The sequence below is a fragment of the Balaenoptera physalus genome (assembly GCF_965194825.1).
Source record: "Balaenoptera physalus genome assembly, chromosome: 2".
Classification (NCBI taxonomy): domain Eukaryota; kingdom Metazoa; phylum Chordata; class Mammalia; order Artiodactyla; family Balaenopteridae; genus Balaenoptera; species Balaenoptera physalus.
This window is the reverse complement of record NC_138883.1, coordinates 120,952,690-120,971,536: the sequence shown is the minus strand read 5'-3', so window position 1 is coordinate 120,971,536 and position 18,847 is coordinate 120,952,690. Positions and strand designations below refer to the sequence as shown.

Here is an 18,847-nt window from a genome sequence, read left to right as displayed (position 1 = left end):
AGTTGGGGGCTGGCCCTAGACCTGTGTGGCGTCCAGGAAGAACCACAGGAAGGGACCAGGCTTCTCACTCCCCACAACTCAAGGCCATGGTCTGTGGCTGGCCCACCTTTGAGCATCCCTGCTAATTCCACACCCCCTCCACAAAGTCATCCTAAAAGAAATAAATCAGATTTGCCTCAGAACATGCCCACTTCACTTAGTACAATCTTAGCATCCTTTTAGAAGAAGGGAAGGCTTTTTGGGGTTCAGGGTTAAAAGGCAGTTCCATCCCTGCCATGACCTTGCAAGTGCAAAGTCCAGAAGTTCTGCATCATGTGGCTTGTGAAGTCTTTGAGTCATTTTTCCCTCAAGGAAGAAAAAAGTTAAAAAGAGCTTCCTTATTCCATTTGCTAGATGCCAAGGAGATTTTTCTATAATAAAACTCTGCCTCTTCCTCTGGCATACCAGCTGCCCCTGGACCCAAGCTGACCCTGTGACCCACGACTCTTTATATTTTTCATAGGCTCAGGCGTCCATGAGGGTTCTTAATGTCCCAACCAGGAAATAAAGGTTTGATTCAGATCAAAAAGTATTTTCTGGTAAGCACAGGTGAGCCTATTTCCTGTAGTCCAAGAACTGCAAAGATTTTATATTGATTAAGAAGGCAGTAAGTTCTCAGATATATTATTTCTCAGCAAAATAAACCTCTTGTCCCCACCTACTCACAGGGCAGGGTGTACAGCCTCTGGAGAGCACTAGGTGGCGGCAGAGCACCTCTGACCACCTTCGCGTGGGCGCGTGAGCGCTGCATGGAATGGGGTGGGGGACTTGAAGCCAAGGCCAGGTCCCCCAAGGAAAGTGAACTGACTTTATGGGATTTGGGGGTCTCCAGTCATCTGCAGAGGCCCTTGAGATCTGAACTTTAGCCAAAGAGAAGAAGAGGGAGCTGGCCATCCCGGGATTTGCCAAGCCACAGCTCAGAACCAGAGAGAGCTGGACAGAGAAGTGGGCGTGGGGTGTGCCTGAAAGCCATAGCCCACTGGTTCCCACCAGGGTAGGAAGCTGACCTCATTCGGGCAGCCCTGCCCACAAAGCAGAGCACGAAGGAGACTCTCAGACTTCTGGCCAGTTCCCAGAATTGAGGACTCGAGGTGGGAGAGGGTCTTGTGGCCCCTTGGTCCAGCAGGACCCCACTCCCTCCCCTGAGTAGGCTTGAACCCCATGGAAGCCCTTCAGAGATGTGTGGGCAATGCCCTGGGTTCCCGCAAGTAGGAGCAGCCAGTCGATGGTGCGTGTTAGCCATTGTGTTCCCAGAGTGGGGTTGGTGGCTCGCCAAGCGGGGTGACAGCTCCTGGGCTGGGCTCTTGCCACCACACCCTGCTGTCTTTCCCAGTGCTTGCGTTTCCCAGGGTGCAAGAAATCTGAGATTCTGGAACAAGAACATGTCAGACTCCCGTGACCCCAGCTGCACACGGCCCTCCTCCCTCCCTCCGCTCCAAGGCAGTGCTAACCTTTAGCTCTGATTGCAGAACGGAAGCTGCTCGCTCGTATGGGAACTTCAATTTCTTCAGTTCCCCCAAGGTCTGGGAGAGTCACCTCTGACCTCCAACCTGAGAGTCCTCGTGACTGCAGTGCGTTGTGTGCTCGCATTTCTGGGTGTTTTGTGCTGCTGTGGCTTGCCTCTTGGAATTGGGTACAGGAACAAAGGGGATGCTTGACAGTGCTTTTCCCGCTCTTCTGGTTCTCCCTGTGAGAGTGAGAAAGAAGTACAAGGGTGTCCCTGTGGGTGTTGGGTTGATGGTTCTCATGGGTGGATATTTCTCTCTTTGAAGAAGTTCTGCACATGTGAGCTCATTTCCCTCTCCTGCTTTTCCCTCTCCCTTTATGTGTTTAGCTTTTCAGGGTAGTATAGGGCAAAGAGCTCATTGCATAGTCTGAATTCACTTATAAGGCTGCAGGCTCCATGCGGAAGAAGGCCCCTAGCACCCTCCTGTGCTTAGCACCCAGTACAGTGCCTGGCACTTAGTGGGCATGTAATGACTATGTGCAGAATGGAATGGATGTTGAAACTGCCCATATTTAGATGATTAATCCCTTTTCTAATGCTCACATGCCTAAATCATCATAGTAGATATGAATGGTAGCTGTGTAGTAAGCATTATGTTATGGGCTTTACATATGTTATTTTTAATATTTTAGAACAACAATCCTGCAGTAAGATACTACTTATTCCCATTTGGGAGCTTAGGAAACTGGGGATCAAAGATCGCACTCAGAGTTCAGGCAGTGGTGGGGCTACAGTTACCACCAAAACCTAGACAGATGGAAAAGTCTGGCTTTCCCCATTGTTTGTCAACAGAGAAAAAAATAGAAGGAATTGTCTTTTAAAACTACTAGATGAGTTAACATTTGTAAAGTGCTCGGAATAGCATACATACATAGTAAGTGCCTTTTAAGTGTTTGTTAAATCAATAAAAATAAAACCCAGGTCAGTGCCAGAAGTTGGATTTAAGTCAGCTTCGTGGCTTTCTCTGACAGTATTTTAATCCTCTGGAATAAATACAATAAAGAAAAATAAAGTGGGGCCACAGGATGTTCTGCTGACAAAAACACCACCATGTCTGTGGCCTCCAGGCCGCAGGTGTTCAGCGTCACAGAATTGGAGCATCTCAGGGCCTGGAGGGGTTTCAACTGCCACAGTCCCGGGGTTTGAACTCAGATCCCAGGTGTCCTTGGAAGACCTATCAGTGAGAATCAAGGGGTCCATGCACCCCTTGGAATGTTATGCACAGTGTTGTAGTTTTGTGCACTGTTCAGGTATGGGGCCACGGTTTTCATGCCCTGGAGAGCTCTGCAACACAGAAGGGTTCTGAGGCTCTGGTCTAGCAGTGCCTCCCAAGGTCAGAGTTAAGGCAGGTTGGGGAGGCTCAGTGCCCCAGACTTGATTAAGGCTTCAACTACACCCCCTTTCTTTGGGGACTTGATGGATGGAAATCTCCATTGAGTAGGACTGGCAGGCCATCTGGTCTGGCCACCTACTGAGAAATAAGCTCTTCTGTGATCTTCCACCTCCTCCAGGGACACCATGACTGTCCACTGCCTGTGGACTTTGCAGGCAACTTGGGGGTCTCCACAGTCCGCATACCTCGCCACCGCCCCTTCCCCACATCGTGCATCCTCCCAGCCATGCCAGCCTGGCAGCCACACTGTGGATTGCCAGGGTGGGAGAAGCCAGACCCCCCCCAGGAGCAAACACAGCCCCTGACATCCTGGCACTGCACAGAGCCATTCTGCTCTGCCTTTCAGAACGGGGCTGTTTCAGTGCCAGGCTTGGGAATGCTGCCTGATGAAGCAGTGACCTGGAGCCGCCTCCTTCTGGGCCACTCTCGTGGCTTGACCTCATATAAAGGATTCATCAGAAACTTGCCAGAGTTCATTTTAATATTCTAAAAGTTATCCTCTCAAACTTTTATGAAGACACCTAAGTATATAAAGCAGAAGCAGTAAGGGTACTCAGCCTCTCCTCCCGCTCCAGGGTTTCTCTGAGGCCTCAGGAGTGACTGGTGCACCCTCACAGTAGAACAGTCACCTGCCTGCCAGGAGATGCCATCTGGTTGTTGGTATTTACAGACCTTGGCAACCTAAGCCGGCCTCCTGGAGCTGTCCCCTCGCTGCCACTGCACCAAGATAGGAAATTGAGAGACGCCTGCCCTCTGGTGGTAATCCTGGGGATAACACCACCCTGAGAACCAGCTCTAGGGCTTTGATGGGCTGAATGCTCAAGAGATGGAGGAAAGTATCTTCTCTAATTAAAGAGTCAATGCTGATTTCCCTTTTGGCCCATTAAACTCCTTGAGTCATTATTTAATCACTCAGGGATTTTTTTTTTTTTTTTTTTTTAGTAGAGGGAAGGATTATTTATTTATTTATTTATTTATTTTTGGCTGTGTTGGGTCTTCGTTTCGTGCGAGGGCTTTCTCTAGTTGCGGCAAGCGGGGGCCACTCTTCATCGCGGTGCGCGGGCCTCTCACTATCGCGGCCTCTCTTGTTGCGGAGCACAGGCTCCAGACGCGCAGGCTCAGTAGTTGTGGCTCACAGGCCTAGTTGCTCCGCGGCATGTGGGATCCTCCCAGGCCAGGGCTCGAACCCGTGTCCCCTGCATTGGCAGGCAGACTCTCAACCACTGTGCCACCAGGGAAGCCCACTCAGGGATATTTTGAAGCTGGAAAGATTCTATTTTTCTGCTAAAACCCAGTCTCCTAGGAATATCTGAGTCATTTGAATTTCAGAGGGAATTTTATTAGTAGCTGGGATTTCCAAACACTGGGGCAGCTAGAAAGTCTGCTGCTTCAGCCCAGCCTCTGTTCTGGAGTCTTGGGGTCCATGGTCCTGCTCTTCAAGGAGCTGGAAGCCTAGAGCCTGCTTGGACTCTGGCTTCAGCCTCAGGTCTGGGCTAAGAAACCCTCGATGCCCCCAAACACATACACTCAGTCTCAGTGAGTGTCAGTGCTGCCCTCTGCTCCCCAGGGGGCCTGCCTGCTTCACCATTTCCTCAGTGTTGGGCCCTGCACCCCGGCCCCAAGGGCTGGCTGGGGACCTGCTTGCCTTCCCTGCCTCACCTCTCCTGCACCCAGACTCCCTTTGCCACGCCCTGCCCACCTCCTGAGCTACCCGTTACCTCTTGTTAAATCCAAAGCAGTGGTTGTCACCCAAATCACCCAGGATCTCACTGAGATGCAGACACTCATTCAGAGGGTGTGGGAAGACCCACACCCGCATTTCTAACAAGCTCCCAGATGATGCTGATGCTGTTGGCCCACAGAGCCCACTGAGCACCAAGGACCAAGGACAGTGGTTCTCAATCTCAGCTGCACATTGGAATCACCTAAGGAGATCAACACATACTAAGGCCTGGGTCCCGCCCCATAGTTTGTGGTTTGCGTGGTCTGGTGTGTGGCCCAGGCACTGGGATTTTTAAAAGCACTCTTAGTGGTCCTCGGATCAGCCAGGGTTGAGCACCACTGACCTGGATACAGATTGCAGCCTCCCTGATGCCACTCCTCAGCAGCTACTGTATCCCTGGACACCATCCTTTCTTGGATAGGTGGTCTCCCTCCATCTGCTTCAGTTGAGTCCTCCCCTGGGTGTATTGTCCTGGGGTTCACGTAGAGTGTGTGCAAATAGCACCCCTTGAACTTGTGCACAAAGGGGGTTTCAGGAAGTCACCCCCAGACGGGCATGGTTGAGGGGCTTGTAGTGGAAGGCAGAGCAGAGGTGGGGAGAACCACTGGGCTGGTGCAGGAGCGGAAGCACAGGACCAGGGCAGTGAGCATGGGCTCCACTTTGCAGCCGCCTTGGGGTTTTTTGGGAACTGCGTTGGTTGCCTCAAGGGCTGTGGGAACACCTGCAACACCTGCGCGGGGTGGGGTGAGGTCAGCTGCCCCCAGCCCTGAAAGGGAAGCCCTTCCGGGTGAGGCCTACCCTGACCACCTAGTTTAAAATGTCACCCTTCATGCCCCCCTTTCCTCCCAAAGTACCCACCACCCTGTAGGACACCATCTCATTTCCTAATTCGCTATGTTTATTGTTTGACTCTCACCCACTGGAATGTCAGCTGCCCGAGAGCCGTGGCCTGTGTTGATCACGGTGCCTGCCTAGCACATGGGGTGTCTGGCATTCACTTGACTTCCAGACCTTCCCCTGCCTGGTTTCTGAGTCCTGCCACCTTCCTGGCCCCTCCCTGGCTGCTTCCCGAGGCCGAGGAGTGCCGTGGTATCAGGGCCAGGCTCGCAGTGCCAGCTTTGGACTACAGGTCCCCACTTTGCACCGCCCACTTCCCAGTAACCAAACCTGGGTCTGCTTAGGAAGTTTTTCTGATCAAACAAGAAAATAAAAAGCAACATCTTTTTTTTCTTTTTTTTGGCTGCGCCTTGCAGCACGCGGGATCTTAGTTCCCCAACCAGGGATCGAACCCGTGCCCCCTGCATTGGGAGCGTGAAGTCTTAGCCACTGGACCGCCAGGGAAGTCCCAAAAGCAACATCTTAACACTTGAAGCAGCAACATAAAATGACTTTTCGTTCCCATGGAGAGGCAGGTCAAGTATGGAGTCTCCTTTTTAGAGGGAAAGCCTGCCACGTGAAGAAACAAATGGTTTGTTTCATCCCTTTCTCCCCATGGGACCTTCCTCTCAGGGTAGAAGGCCCGGTCTCTGAGGGGCGCACCCCACGCTTCTGGGCTGCACAAGGCACAGATGAGAACGGGTGCCCCGCTCCTCACGCTGGACGTGCAGGCGAGTCTTCCTCTGGCTGCTCAGCATGGCACCAGCCCAGACAGACGGCTTTGGCAGCTGCCCTTTTCATTTATCACTGCAGAGGGTGCTTGCCTCAGATTTCAGGTGACAGTGAAATGGCATCAGTGTGGGGGCCACAGACGATTGGACTGGGTTTTAGAGAGGATGTGGAATTGGAGCTGGGTCTCCTTTGGGAACCGGGGAGGAGGGCAGGAGGGTAGGAGGCCGCAGGAAACTTCCAGAGGGAGTGCCGAGGCAGCTGGAGGCTGGGCGAGAACTGGGGTGAGAGGTGCGAAAGATTAAAATAGGGCCAGCGGAAGGGGGCGGGAATGTCACACTATGGGAAAAGGAGGGGTGACACTCTCAGGATGGATCAGGAGGAGAGGAGGTCAGCCAAGTAATGATGGCCAAAGGTACCTTACAATTCAAAGGGTCTTTCATAGGCAAAAGCGTACACAGCTGATAGCACCTGTGGGTGGAGCCTCCAGGATTCTCTGTGCCTCGACCAGGTAGGGGGCGGCTGTCCCTGGCCACTCTGGTCCTTCTTTCCTGGCCTCCTGGACAGACACGCTCAGCCCTCCCACCGGTGTCCTTCACGTGGCCTTTCCTTTCCTGACACTGTCTTCTCACCTGTATCCCAGGGATCCCATGCATTCCTCTGACCAAATCCCAGCCACCCTCACCAGGCCCCCTCAAGACCCCTCCGCTCTGAATTTAGGGCTGTCAGTTTAGCAAATAAGAATAGAGGACACCCATTTAAATTTGAGTTTCAGATAAACAATGAATAAATTTTTTTAGTGTAAGTATATCCTATACAACGTTTGGGACATACTTATACTGGAAAATCGTTGATTGATTGTTTATCTGAGATATAACTGCTTGTCCTGTATTTTCTCTGGCAACCCTACTGAGCTCCACATGGTGTCAGTTTGGGGTTTACCCTGTAGCCTGTCGCTTGTGAGTGGCCCCCGTGAACCTGCAGGAAGGTGGAGAGAAGTGGTTCCGCAGGGGACTTTGAAACCCATCTGCAGCGGGTGAAGCAGGCCTTCATCGATGGCCTTCGGTCTGGCCTCCGCCCACCTTTGTCCCCCTGTCTTCTGCTTGTCCTCAGTGAGAACCCTCTCTTCTGCCTGGCAGCTCTCCTCGCTTCTCGCCCCACGCTCTTGGCCATGGGCGAGGGTGTCCCATCAATCATCCTCTGCTTGTCCAAAAATGCTTTCCTCCTCTTCCCCCATCACCTGAAAGCCAAATTTCCTTGAAGAGCCATGAGCTTTGTCCCACTTTCCAACAGCTGGGGCCTCCTTCAAGCTTTCCCTTGATGGTCTGTGAGGAAGAAATCTCCCTGAAGCACCTACATTATTCCTTCGGGGAGAAGGGAGCACCTCAAGGCAGAGCTCCCCTTTCCAGAGACACCCTCGGAATCTTCAGGGATGGGTACCGGCTGCTTTGCAGCAGACTCCAGCCAATTGCTCCCTCTGGACAGGAAGGACAGGGGGTGACGGCCGAATCTTTGGGCCATCAGATAATTTATCATCATCATCACCATCACCATCACCACCACTATCACCATCATCACCATCACCATCACCATCACCATCACCATCACCACCACCATCACCATCACCACCACTATCACCATCACCACCACTATCACCATCACCATCACCATCACCATCACCATCACCATCACCACCACCACCACCATCACCACCACCATCACCATCACCACCACCATCACCATCACCACCACCATCACCATCACCATCAGCTACATGGTGCTTCACAGGTCAGATACATTTTCTCATTTAACTTTCAATAACCCTGGAGGCTAAAGAGTTTTACAGATGGGGAGGCTCAAGTCCAGAGTGCCTTTGACATGGTCCCGGGAGGCCGAAGGCCAAGCCAGAAGTGAGGACTCCCCAGCCAGTGCTGTCTCTGGTGTTCTGGGGCACCTAATTCTTCCTCATCAAGGCAGGCAGGCGGGTCCAGCTTGTAAATAACCCACCAAGGCAGTGAGGTTTGACTTCACCATCCCCATGCCCCCTTAGAGGCACCCCCTTTTCACCAGGATCTTGTGTTCCTGAAGGGAGCGGATCAAATGCCCTAAGGGGCCCACCAGCTCTGAGAGATTCTGTGCCTTCTCTCCACTTCCAAACCTACTCAGGAAAGATTTCATCGTCGATGGCCTCATGTCTATGTATGAACGCTCACGATCATCTAGTCAGAGGTTTCCCAAAAGACGGTCCGTAGAACACTAGTCCCTCCAGGTGCTACATGACAAAAGGATGCGTGGGCCAGTGAGTTTGGGAAAAACTGATACTGTAATCCCTTTTGGAGCACAGTGATGCATGATAGCATATTAATGGCACTGAAATGTCCTGCAGAGAAAAATATCCACTTAACTGTTTTTTAATAATTTTTTTAAAATTTTATTTATTTTATTTATTTATTTTTGCCTGCACTGGGTCTTCGTTGCTGTGCGTGGGCTTTCTCTAGTTGTGGCGAGTGGGGGCTACTCTTCATTGTGGTGCACGGGTTTCTCATTGCGGTGGCTTCTCTTGTTGTGGAGCATGGGCTCTAGGCGCATGGGCTTCAGTAGTTGTGGCTCGTGGGCTCTAGAGCGCAGGCTCAGTAGTTGTGGCACACGGGCTTAGTTGCTCCGTGGCATGGGGGATCTTCCTGGACCAGGGCTCGAACCCGTGTCCCCTGCATTGGCAGGCAGATTCTTAACTACTGCACCACCAGGGAAGCCCTATCCACTTAACTTTGACCCAAATTTTCTAAAACTTATCCAACCCTAGAAACTTTTTATTGAGTAACAATCATTAACATTCTGTGGAACTAGCATTCCTTACAATCTACTTTGAGAAACAGGGATCAGTTCAAATCTTTCCTTGTATAGCTGAAAAAACAGAAAATTCACTTATGAATTCATTGAGCATTTATTAGAGGTGGGCTGAGGGTATCCTAAATGCAGAGCCTGTGCTAGGTTCTGAGACCTATGCAGAAATATAATATAATAAGTGTAATAATAATAATAATAATTCATGCAGCACTTACCACATAGCCAGGCTCTCCACTAACCTTTGCGGTCTTCCATCTTTACAAGAAGCCTATGAGATGTGGTTTTGTACCCATTTTAAAGATGAGGAGACTGAAGCACAGGGAGATGCTGTGAGCTGCCTGGGTCAGCCTGTATACCGAGCTCCATCTCTTAATGAGATGTTTCCGGTCTTCGTCATTCTACCCAGTGGCCCCTTGAAGAAGGCTGTGTTTCATCAGGAAGCACAGAGCCGGGGAGGTGTTGAGAGCAGGGCTGTGGTGGGGACCTCACCCCTTCTCAGTGCCTCCTCCCCCACTTTTGTCCCCGCAGGTCTACCTGGCTGAAGCCGTGCTGTGGGAAGAGAGCAGCCGTGTGGCAGGTATTTTTGCTCAGTGCAAGTGTCAACAGTTTCCTGGTAGCCTGTGTAATATTGGTGGTGATTCTCCTGACTCTGGAACTTCTAATAGATATAAAGCTTCTCCAGTGTGAGTAGCAAGAGAGATACATATGTAAATACATATGATGTCAATATTCCATGTGCATCCATCAGGGGTCCCCAACTAGCAGTGTGATCTGCCCCCAGCCTGACGGCACTGCCCACCCCTGGCCCCATGGTTCATGGGGATGACCACTGGGAGGAAAGCATCTGGCAGCTTCTCTCCCTGCCACCCCCAGCATCTCTTTGCCCCCCTCCGCCCAACGTGGCCTCTTCACTCCCCTTCCCCAGCATTCCATGATCAGAAACTGATGAGATCCAAAATGTTGGGGACCCCTGTGTGCACCTTTTTTTTTATTGTTCCCATTTGGAATTTTCCAGGTTGGAATTTGCTGTAGCTTAAAGAGAGTTCCCATGTGTGGAGGCGTCTCACCTTGTAGTAACTAATAATGACAGCAGCCACAATGACGCTATGTGTATTTTTATCCATCTGTAAGTTGGCAGTGTTATTTATCTATAACGTGATCATTTTGAAAGCACTTCTCCATGTATCTGACCCTAGTAGCAACCCTGTGAGACAGGCAAGACTGGTATTATCCCTTTTTATGGATTTGGAAATTAAGCTTGGGAGAAGTTAGACCTTTCCTAGGTGAGAGGTATTAGAGCTGGGACTTCAAACCATCAGGCCAGTTTTCTTTCCCAACCTGGTCCTCTTGGTGTTCGTCCTAGTTTCATGTTCGTGGGAGCCTGATGCACATGGCAGCAGATAGCTTGTCTGCCACCTCTTCTGTCCTTCTAGGTGTCCCTTGGCAGCATGTCTGTCAGAGCGGAGGGCCCTCTTCCTGCCTCCCACCCTGTAGACCCCTGTTTGGTGCACCAGCAGGGGGCCAAGGGTCTTGACTCTTGGCTTTGGATGAGTGAGTGGTTTCTGGTAGAGCTCCTGGTTCCCCAGAGGTCCCCTAGTCAGAAAACGGCTCATTCAAGTGCAAATTTAAAAAGAAATGAAATTGTTGGCCCCCGAGAGATTTCCTTTCCTGCCATTGGCAAAATCCAGGACTGTAGATCCGGCCACCCCCAGACCCATTCAGTCATCTTAGACTTGTATTCTCAAATGCCCCCAGACCCTTTACTGGAGTTTCTGTATTCAGGGTCTGTCAAAGCTCCTTCCAAGTCCTATTAGCCTTCCCTACTCTCTGAGAGAGGATGGCGGAGAGCACAGAATTGCTTTTGTCTGATAAGCCTCGTTAGCTTTTGTACAGCTGGTGGCCCCTTGGTTCCAATCAAAGTATCTTCCAGCAGAAAGTGACTAGCACTGATTTTACACTCAACCTGTCTTCAATTAAACCATGTTGTATACTTTCCCTCCCACTCATCGGTATGTCTGCTTTTTATGAGGTCTGACCATAACAGAGTCATTCTTTCCTTATTGTGGGTTATACTTGGGGCTCTTGGCCGCTCAGGCATTGAGTAGAACTGAGAACACGGCCGACGCTGGAATTTTGCTTAAAACTAAGCATCCAGGAGATTGATTTTGGTGGGAGATCCACTAACAGCTCATAAAAGGCATCTTAAATTCCATAAAATGCACAATCAGAGATTTATTGCTCTTCTAAAGCAAACCATAAAAAAAGGCACAGGAATTCATTTGAGAAATAATGGGGAGAGATTTTATGCTTCCAGAATCATCTGGAGGTCTTTTCAGAGTCACACAGGCCTCAGCCTCCCGGTTCCCACTCGTATTCATGTGACCCAGGACGGAAAGAATCCACAGTGTGGCAGGACTTGCCTTCTGAGGCTCGTATTGGTCCAAAGCCAGAAACCCCAGAGTCTCCCACTTGGAACCTGTCTTTGAAGCCTCCTTCCCCCAGGATACGCTCCAGGACCTTGTTTCCACCCACCCCCAGGGCTTGCCGATCTCAGAGCTTTGGGGGAGGCTGTGGGTTCCTCTGTTTCGGCCAGCCCACCCCACTGATGGCATCGGGCATCTTTCCTCATCCCCCAGGGGATCTGAGCTGCGTGCTGACCAGAGCCCAGTAGGGAAGTGTGCTCCCAGCTACATTCCTGCACCTTGTTTTGGTCCTGCCCCACTGTCTGGGGACGTTCTACCGGTATCTCTTTTAGGCTGGCCCTCTGAGGGGGGCATCCCCTCCCACCCACTCTCCATCAGAGCCCACCTGACCTTGTCCTGGGCCCCAGCACCCTACTTTTGGCCTTACTCCCTGATAAACTATGCTCTGCTACAGCTCAGAGGCTGGTCACGGCCCCTGTATTGTGAAAGGGCCTGCCAGAGGTGCTGCCTTAATGCCAAGGATTGCCGGGTGGAAGGTGGGGTGGGAGCTTTCAGTGGCTGATAGCTCTCCCCGGTCATACTCTGGCGTCCGGAGGCGTGGCAGCCCCCAGCTGCTCACTCTGCCACTTTCGGGAGGCTGACACCACTGGTGTCCTCTTCCAGTCCCGGCTCCTGCCTTCTCCCCCAGAACACCCTGGCTGACGCCGCCGTCTCAGCCACTCAGAATTTTCAGAATGAGAAGTCAGAGTAAGCTTGCCTTAAGCCCCACTCGCAGTGCACGGTGCTTTGGGGGTGAATTGTGGGGATTTCTGGAAGCTCATCTAGATCTGACAGAAGCTGCCCACCCAGGTCTGAGCTGTCTTCTTGCTCCCTCTGGAAGGCTCCCCTGGAAGGCTTCTTTCTGGGCACGAAGCCCACGGCGGCTGATGGGACTGAGCTGGAACTCTGAGAGGCAGCCCGTTGGATGGAGGGAAGAGCAGCATCACGGGCCCGCCAACCTCCCACCACCTCCATCACAGACACCCCTTAAAGCTGCCTGATGTTCTCTGGCACGACTGCATCCAGATCTAAATACTCATGCTCCGGGCTCCTGGAGGCCTGCCTCCACGCTGTGAGGCCCCCTCTACTGATGCACCTAATTCCTTGCTCCTAAAATTGGCCCCTGTTATTGTGCTTGCAGTTTCCAGTGCATTCCAGTTTGCTGGCGTGATACACTGGATCAGTCTGGTCATTCTCTCAGTGTTCTTCTCAGAGGTAGGTCGAGACTTGGGCCCTGTGACCATCTCTTTGGGGCAACTCCTGGCCCGGGGAGACCAAGCTTTATTCTCTAAACACTTTCTAATGACAGACCCTCTGCCAGACCTTGAGGCTGCAAAGAGGGAGACGCAATACAGGGAGCTGAGTTCTGTGCTGGGCCTCAGCGGGTGACCCAGACGGTGAGCAGGTGTCGTCCAGGTGAGGGTAGATGGTGACATCTGTGAAGGTGAGACTGAGTGAGACATAGTTGAAGGAGAGCAAATAGTTCGTGTGACTGGTAAGGAGCAGGCGGAGGCCGGGCTGAAACCCAGGGTGCCTGGAGGTGGGGAGACTGATTAGGACGCTGTGGCCATGGTCCTGGGTACATAGGTGGCTTGCCCCTCGGGGCCGAGGCCCAGGGGGCAGAGAGGGCGGAGTCATAGGGCCAGGCAGTGGACTTGACCCAGTGCTTCAGTGGGTACAGGGTCTGGCTAGACTGAGCTGTGCCCCCTCTGTGGGAACAAAGGGGCACATGTCTGGGATCAGGAAACATCAATGCCCTTCGCCGTTGCTAGAGCCAGCTGATGAAGCCCAAGTCCGTATCTCTGTGTGTGAGGTAAGAGGGAAAAAGCACCTGGAAGCTCGTGGGCCCTGGGTTTTGGTGGGAGCTGATAGCCCTGAGTGGGTCTGAAATGTGTGGGAACGGTTCCCCCACCTTGACATGGGGGTGAGTGACGCATCCTCTGAGCAGCTCCCAGCCTCTCACAGTGACCCCCTGGCCTGTGTTTCAGGGGCATTGACTTGGGGCTGCTCCTGGCAGGGTCTTCAGGGGAAGCCGAGAAGACTGGGCTTCATCCTATGCGCAGTGGCGGGTCTTTGAAGGACTGGAGAGTTTTGTGTGGAAATCCTGTTCCTCCTAACAGAAGACGGGCCCAAGTCAGCTGGCCACTGGCCCACTCCCTGTGTGTGCCCTCAGCCCCACGACCACAGGTCCAAATTAGCCCATGCAGAGCCCCAGTTGGGCCTTTCAGCATGGTCAGCAAGCGTGGGCAGAAAGAAAGGAATACGATACAGAGCCTTCTGGGGAGGTATGTACGCCTGCACGTGTGCGCATGCGCGCGTGCGCGCGCGCGCACACACACTCACACACACACACACACACACACACACGCAGCTTACACTAGCAAGGGTGATGCTATCTCAGAGGCAGAGGGGGGCTCTGAGTCCCAGAGCGCAGCAGGGCCTTGAAGGAGGAAGGATGCTCCGGGAGAGCAATGATGTGGGTGGAGGTACACAGGAAAAGAGTTTTTTGTACTGTGATCAGGGAGCCCAAGGAGTTAAGCACCCCAGGGTCCTCCTGGGCCGGCTCTGACCCCATCTAATGGCACGCACTTTCTCTCTCAGACTCAGAGGAGGCCTGGGCCTCAGACCTTGAATCCAGAATCCTGAGTCTGGGTGTGGGGTGTGGTGGGGCTGGGCAGCAGGCATTCCAAGCATGAAACATTCTTTCCCAGGCCTCGGCTCCCGGCTCCCGCAGCCCACGGGGTTGGCAGGCGAGGACTCCAACACTGCCCTTCCTGGGAAGCGTCCCTTACAGCTTGCCGAGGTCATTGCCCTGGAGGTGCCTCAGACCCCCGAATAGTGCCTGCTCCCCAGCCTGCGGCCCCTTGGAGGGTCCTGCCCTCCTGGCCCCCTTTGTCTCTGCTCACTGGGATTCCCTCCCACGCACACATGGGCCGTGGCCAGATGTCTCCTTGATGCAAACCTTGGAAAATGTGCCATGTGTCTGTGACTGCCAACAAAAATGTTTAATCAGTTGCTGCGGTTCTTCCATCTATCCCTCTGCTTTGGTTTTACTGGCTTTGCAGAATTTATTACCCAGCGTTAATTTGGCATTCCCTTCCTGTCACTGCCAGAGACGAGCCACCTGAAACAGACAAGCGCCAGTGCAGAGGAATCTCGGCCTCAGACACCCCCCCCGCCCCCACCCCATGCCACGGAAGAGGCTGGGCTTCCCACAGGCTCAGCGGGGAGAGCTGGGGGCTGGCTGAGGATGACTGTGACCTTGGACCTTGTTAGAGATGGTGAGGGTGGGGGTGGAGCTGTAAGGTGGGAGTAACAGAGGAGTAACAGGGGGGTAACAGGAGTAACAGAGGGGTAACAGAGGAGTAACAGAGAGGTAACAGAGGTGTAACAGGAAAGTAATCAGGGAGACCTGCCTCCCCCAGTACACCCAGCCCAGCGTGAGCGAAGGGGCTGGTACCCAGTGATCTCGTGAGGAGGCAGCCCAGCTAGCAAGCCTGGGTTTCCACGGAGCTCCCAGGAGAACCTAGCATCCGAAGAGGTTAGAACAGTCCCATAGAGGCCCCCTACCCTGCTCCCTGGAGGGCTGGAAATGTGCGAAGGTGTCTGTGCTTCTCATAATGACTCCCCCTTTCTAGTGGGAAGGGCCAGGGCAGCCAAACATCCCTCAGCCACGGAGCAGGCCTGCGTATTTGCCTGCTGAAAATGCCAGCAGTGTCCCTTTAAAACCACATGGACGAGGACGGCAGCCCAGGGTCACATAGCCAGTTCCCACCAAAAGCGGGCCCAAGGCTCTGGACTCTTCGTCTGGTCCGTCACCACTGCATCCTCTCCATGGCCCTAGTGCCGGCAGGTGGGGAGCAGACCAAGAATCTGGGGGAAGGGCCTGGCCAGCAACTGAGAAAGAAAAGCACAGCCCTGAAATACCTCTGACCACAAACCCAGCACAACTGGCACGCCGCCTCACCTAGGGAGAAGCGAATGCCACCCCTTCGGGGCTGGCCCTTCTTCCTCTGGGAAATGGCTGCGGGCCAAGGGTGGGGGTCAGTCTGAACCAGCTGACTTAACATGGGTGTGGTGTCACAGGCAATTCCAAGAAAGTCCAACCCAAAGGATTCCTGATGCCAGGCAGCCTTTCACCTTGTGCTGAGCGATATTCCACCCCTGGTCTCAACTGAGCTTTAGGACAGCCCCTGAATTGGGCGGGACACTTTGTGAGTTAGGAAACTGAGGCCTAGGAGGAGCAGAAACCTGCCAGGCCTGCAGGCGGGACAGATGCAGGCCTCGGGGCGGGTGTGCAGTGGGCCAGCCCATCCTTGCCCATCTCAGAGCTCTGAGGGCTGCTCCAGGGAAGATGCCCCAGAGGACAGAGCTAGGCCCACAGGAGAGAAGGGCAGGGCTGGGTTGGGCTCAGTTTGAGGACATCTATTCAAATAGGCCGAGCTATTCACCAGTGAGGCAGGTGCTTTTCAAAGTGGTGAGAGCAGGCGCCCCGCACACAGTCAGGCCGTGTGGGAGCCCTACAGGGGCCTGAGGTGAAAATGGGTGCCTGGGAGGCTTCTGAGTCCTGCTGTGCTAGGTCAGGCAGGGTCATCCCACTTCCATGGGGCCCTGCAACACCAAGACCGGGCAGAGGCTTCGGAATCCAGATGGAGAATTGTGCTAACGGTGTTTCCAAAGTCCCGCCCTGCCCTTGGCTGAGACCAGGCCCAGCAGCCACTTGCCACCAGGGAGGCCAGCAACTTCTCTTCCTGAGACCGCATGAGGCCTTGGGGCCCGGCCAGGCTGGGCCACCCTGCAGCAGGGCCTTTGTACAGGTCATGGGGTGTCGGCCCCATCCCCTAATTGGGGTGGAGATGCAGAGAGGCCCTGCTCTTCCTGGGAGAGGAGAAACCCAACGCACGGCTGGCCTTCTAGACAGGAGCCTCAAGGCAGTGGCAGCAGCTGCTGCACCCTCCTCCTCCTCCTCCTATTTATTATTATCAGGATTCTACTGAGGTGAAATTTACATAACAAAACATTTTAAAGGTTCAGTGGCATTTAGCACACACACAGTGTTGTGTGACCATCACCCCTTCCTAGTTCCAAAGCATTTTCATCACCCCCGAAGGAGACCCTGTCCCCAGTAAGTGGCCACTCCCCCAAGCCCCCTTTTCCCCAGCCACTGCCAACCACTAATCTGCTTTCTGTTTCTATGAACTTAACTATTCTGGATATTTCATATAAGCGGAATTGTACGATGTATGACCTTTTGTGTCTGGCCCTTTCACGCAGCATGTTTTCAAGTTCATCCACGTCGTAGCATGCATCAGTGCCTTGTTCCTTTCTATGTCTCGATACTATTCCACTGTATGGATAGACCACATTTTGTGTATCCACCTGTCAGTTGATCAAGGTTTCTTTTAACATCAGCTATTAGGGCCACCTCCTTCTCCCCAGCACTGCCTCTTAAAGTTGTCCTGGGCTGCGCTGGGTCTCGAGGGAATCTGGCCTGCTGGGTTACCTGGGCTGTGTGCCAAGCGAGGGCCATTGCCAAACTAAACTGAGCCCGGGCCTCATCTTTGCACATCAGCACCCAAGATTCTGGATCTGTGAGGGGTCCCTCTCCTGCCTGCTCCCTCCTCCCAGGGGGGCCCTGGTGAGCCTCAGTCATCAGATGGAAGGCAAGAGGGTTGTGCTTCTTTTTTATTTTTAATTTATTTTTAACTTTTTATTTTATGTTGGAGTATAGTTGATTAACAATGTTGTGATAGTTTCAGGTGTACAGCAAAGTGATTCAGTTATACATATACATGTATCTATTCTTTTTCAAATTCTTTTCCTATTTAGGTTGTTACATAATACTGAGCAGAGTTCCCTGTGCTACACAGTAGGTCCTTGTTGGTTATCCATTTTAAATAGAGCAGTGTGTACATGTCAATCCCAAACTCCCTGACTATCCCTTCCCCCTGGTAACCATAAGTTCCGTTCTCTAAGTCTGTGAGTCCGTTTCTGTTTTGTAAATAAGTTCACTTGTATCATATAAGCGGTATCATATGATATTTCTCTTTCTCTATCTGACTTACTTTACTCAGTATGACAATTTCTAGGTCCATCCATGTTGCTGCAAAATGGCATTATTTCATTCTTTTTAATGGCTGAGTAATAGTCCATTGTGTTTATGTACCACATCTTCTTTATCCATTCCTCTGTCGATGGAATTTAGGTTGCTTCCATGTCTTGGCTATTGTGAACAGTGCTGCAAAGAACTTTGTGGTGCTGTATCCTTTCAGACCATGTTTTTCTCCAGATATATGTCCAGGAGTGGGATCGCTGGATCATATGGCAACTCTATTTTTAGTTTTTTAAGGAACCTCCATACTGTTCTCCATAGTGGCTGTATCAATTTACATTCCCACCAACAGTGCAAGAGGGTTCCCTTTTCTCCACACCCTCGCCAGCATTTATTGTTTGTAGATTTTTTCATGATGGCCATTCTGACTGGTGTGAGGTGATACCTCATTGTAGTTTTGATTTGCATTTCTCTAATGATTAGTGATGTTGAGCATTCTTTCATGTGTTTGTTGGCAATCTGTATATCTTCTTTGGAGAAATGTCTATTTAGGTCTTCTGCCCATTTTTGAATTGGGTTGTTTGTTTTCTAGATATTGAGCTGCATGAGCTGCTTGTAAATTTTGGAGATTAATCCTTTGTAAGACGGCAAACTTAATCGATTAATGTTTTGTGTGTTCTGACTGCTCCACCCACTGGCTGTTCCCCAGTCTCTCTCCCTTCCCTCAGCCTCTCTATTCACTGAGACACAATATTGAAATTAGGCCAGTTAATAACTCTGTAATGACCTCGAAGTGTTCAAGTGAAGAGTCACACATCTCTCACTCTAAATCAAAAGCTAGAAATGGTGAAGCTTAGTGAGGAAGGCATGTCAGAAGCAGAGACAGGCCAAAAACGAGCCCTCCTGCGCCAAACAGTTAGCCAAGTTGCAAATGCAAAGGAAACTTTCTTGAAGGAAATGAAAAGTGCTACTCCAGTGAACACACAAAGGCTGAAAAAGGGAAATAGCTTTATTGCTGATATGGAGAAAGTTGTAGTGGTCTGGATAGAAAATCAAACCAGCCACAACATTCCCTTAAGTCAAAGCCTACTCCAAAGCAAGGCCGTAATTCTGTGAAGGCTGAGAGAGGCGAGGAAGCTGCAGAAGAAAAGTTGGAAGCTAGCAGAGTTTGGTTCGTGAGGTTTATGGAAAGACGCCATCTCCATTACATAAAAGTACC

At 51.9% G+C, this 18,847-nt stretch overlaps 1 protein-coding gene across 4 annotated transcripts in view; it reads left to right on the top strand.

The window, feature by feature from the left end:
* The window catches only part of TMEM266 (transmembrane protein 266), a 137,983-nt gene that overhangs the window by 61,821 nt on the left and 57,315 nt on the right, over positions 1 to 18,847 (top strand). For 3 of the 4 annotated variants that reach the window (XM_082452632.1, XM_082452634.1, XM_082452633.1), the window contains 2 exons: positions 9,643 to 9,797; positions 12,718 to 12,791. In XM_082452632.1, coding sequence (XP_082308758.1) covers positions 9,643 to 9,797; positions 12,718 to 12,791 — 229 coding nt within the window. The remainder of the gene's footprint in view (positions 1 to 9,642; positions 9,798 to 12,717; positions 12,792 to 18,847) is intronic. The other variant, XM_082452635.1, reaches the window with a different exon arrangement.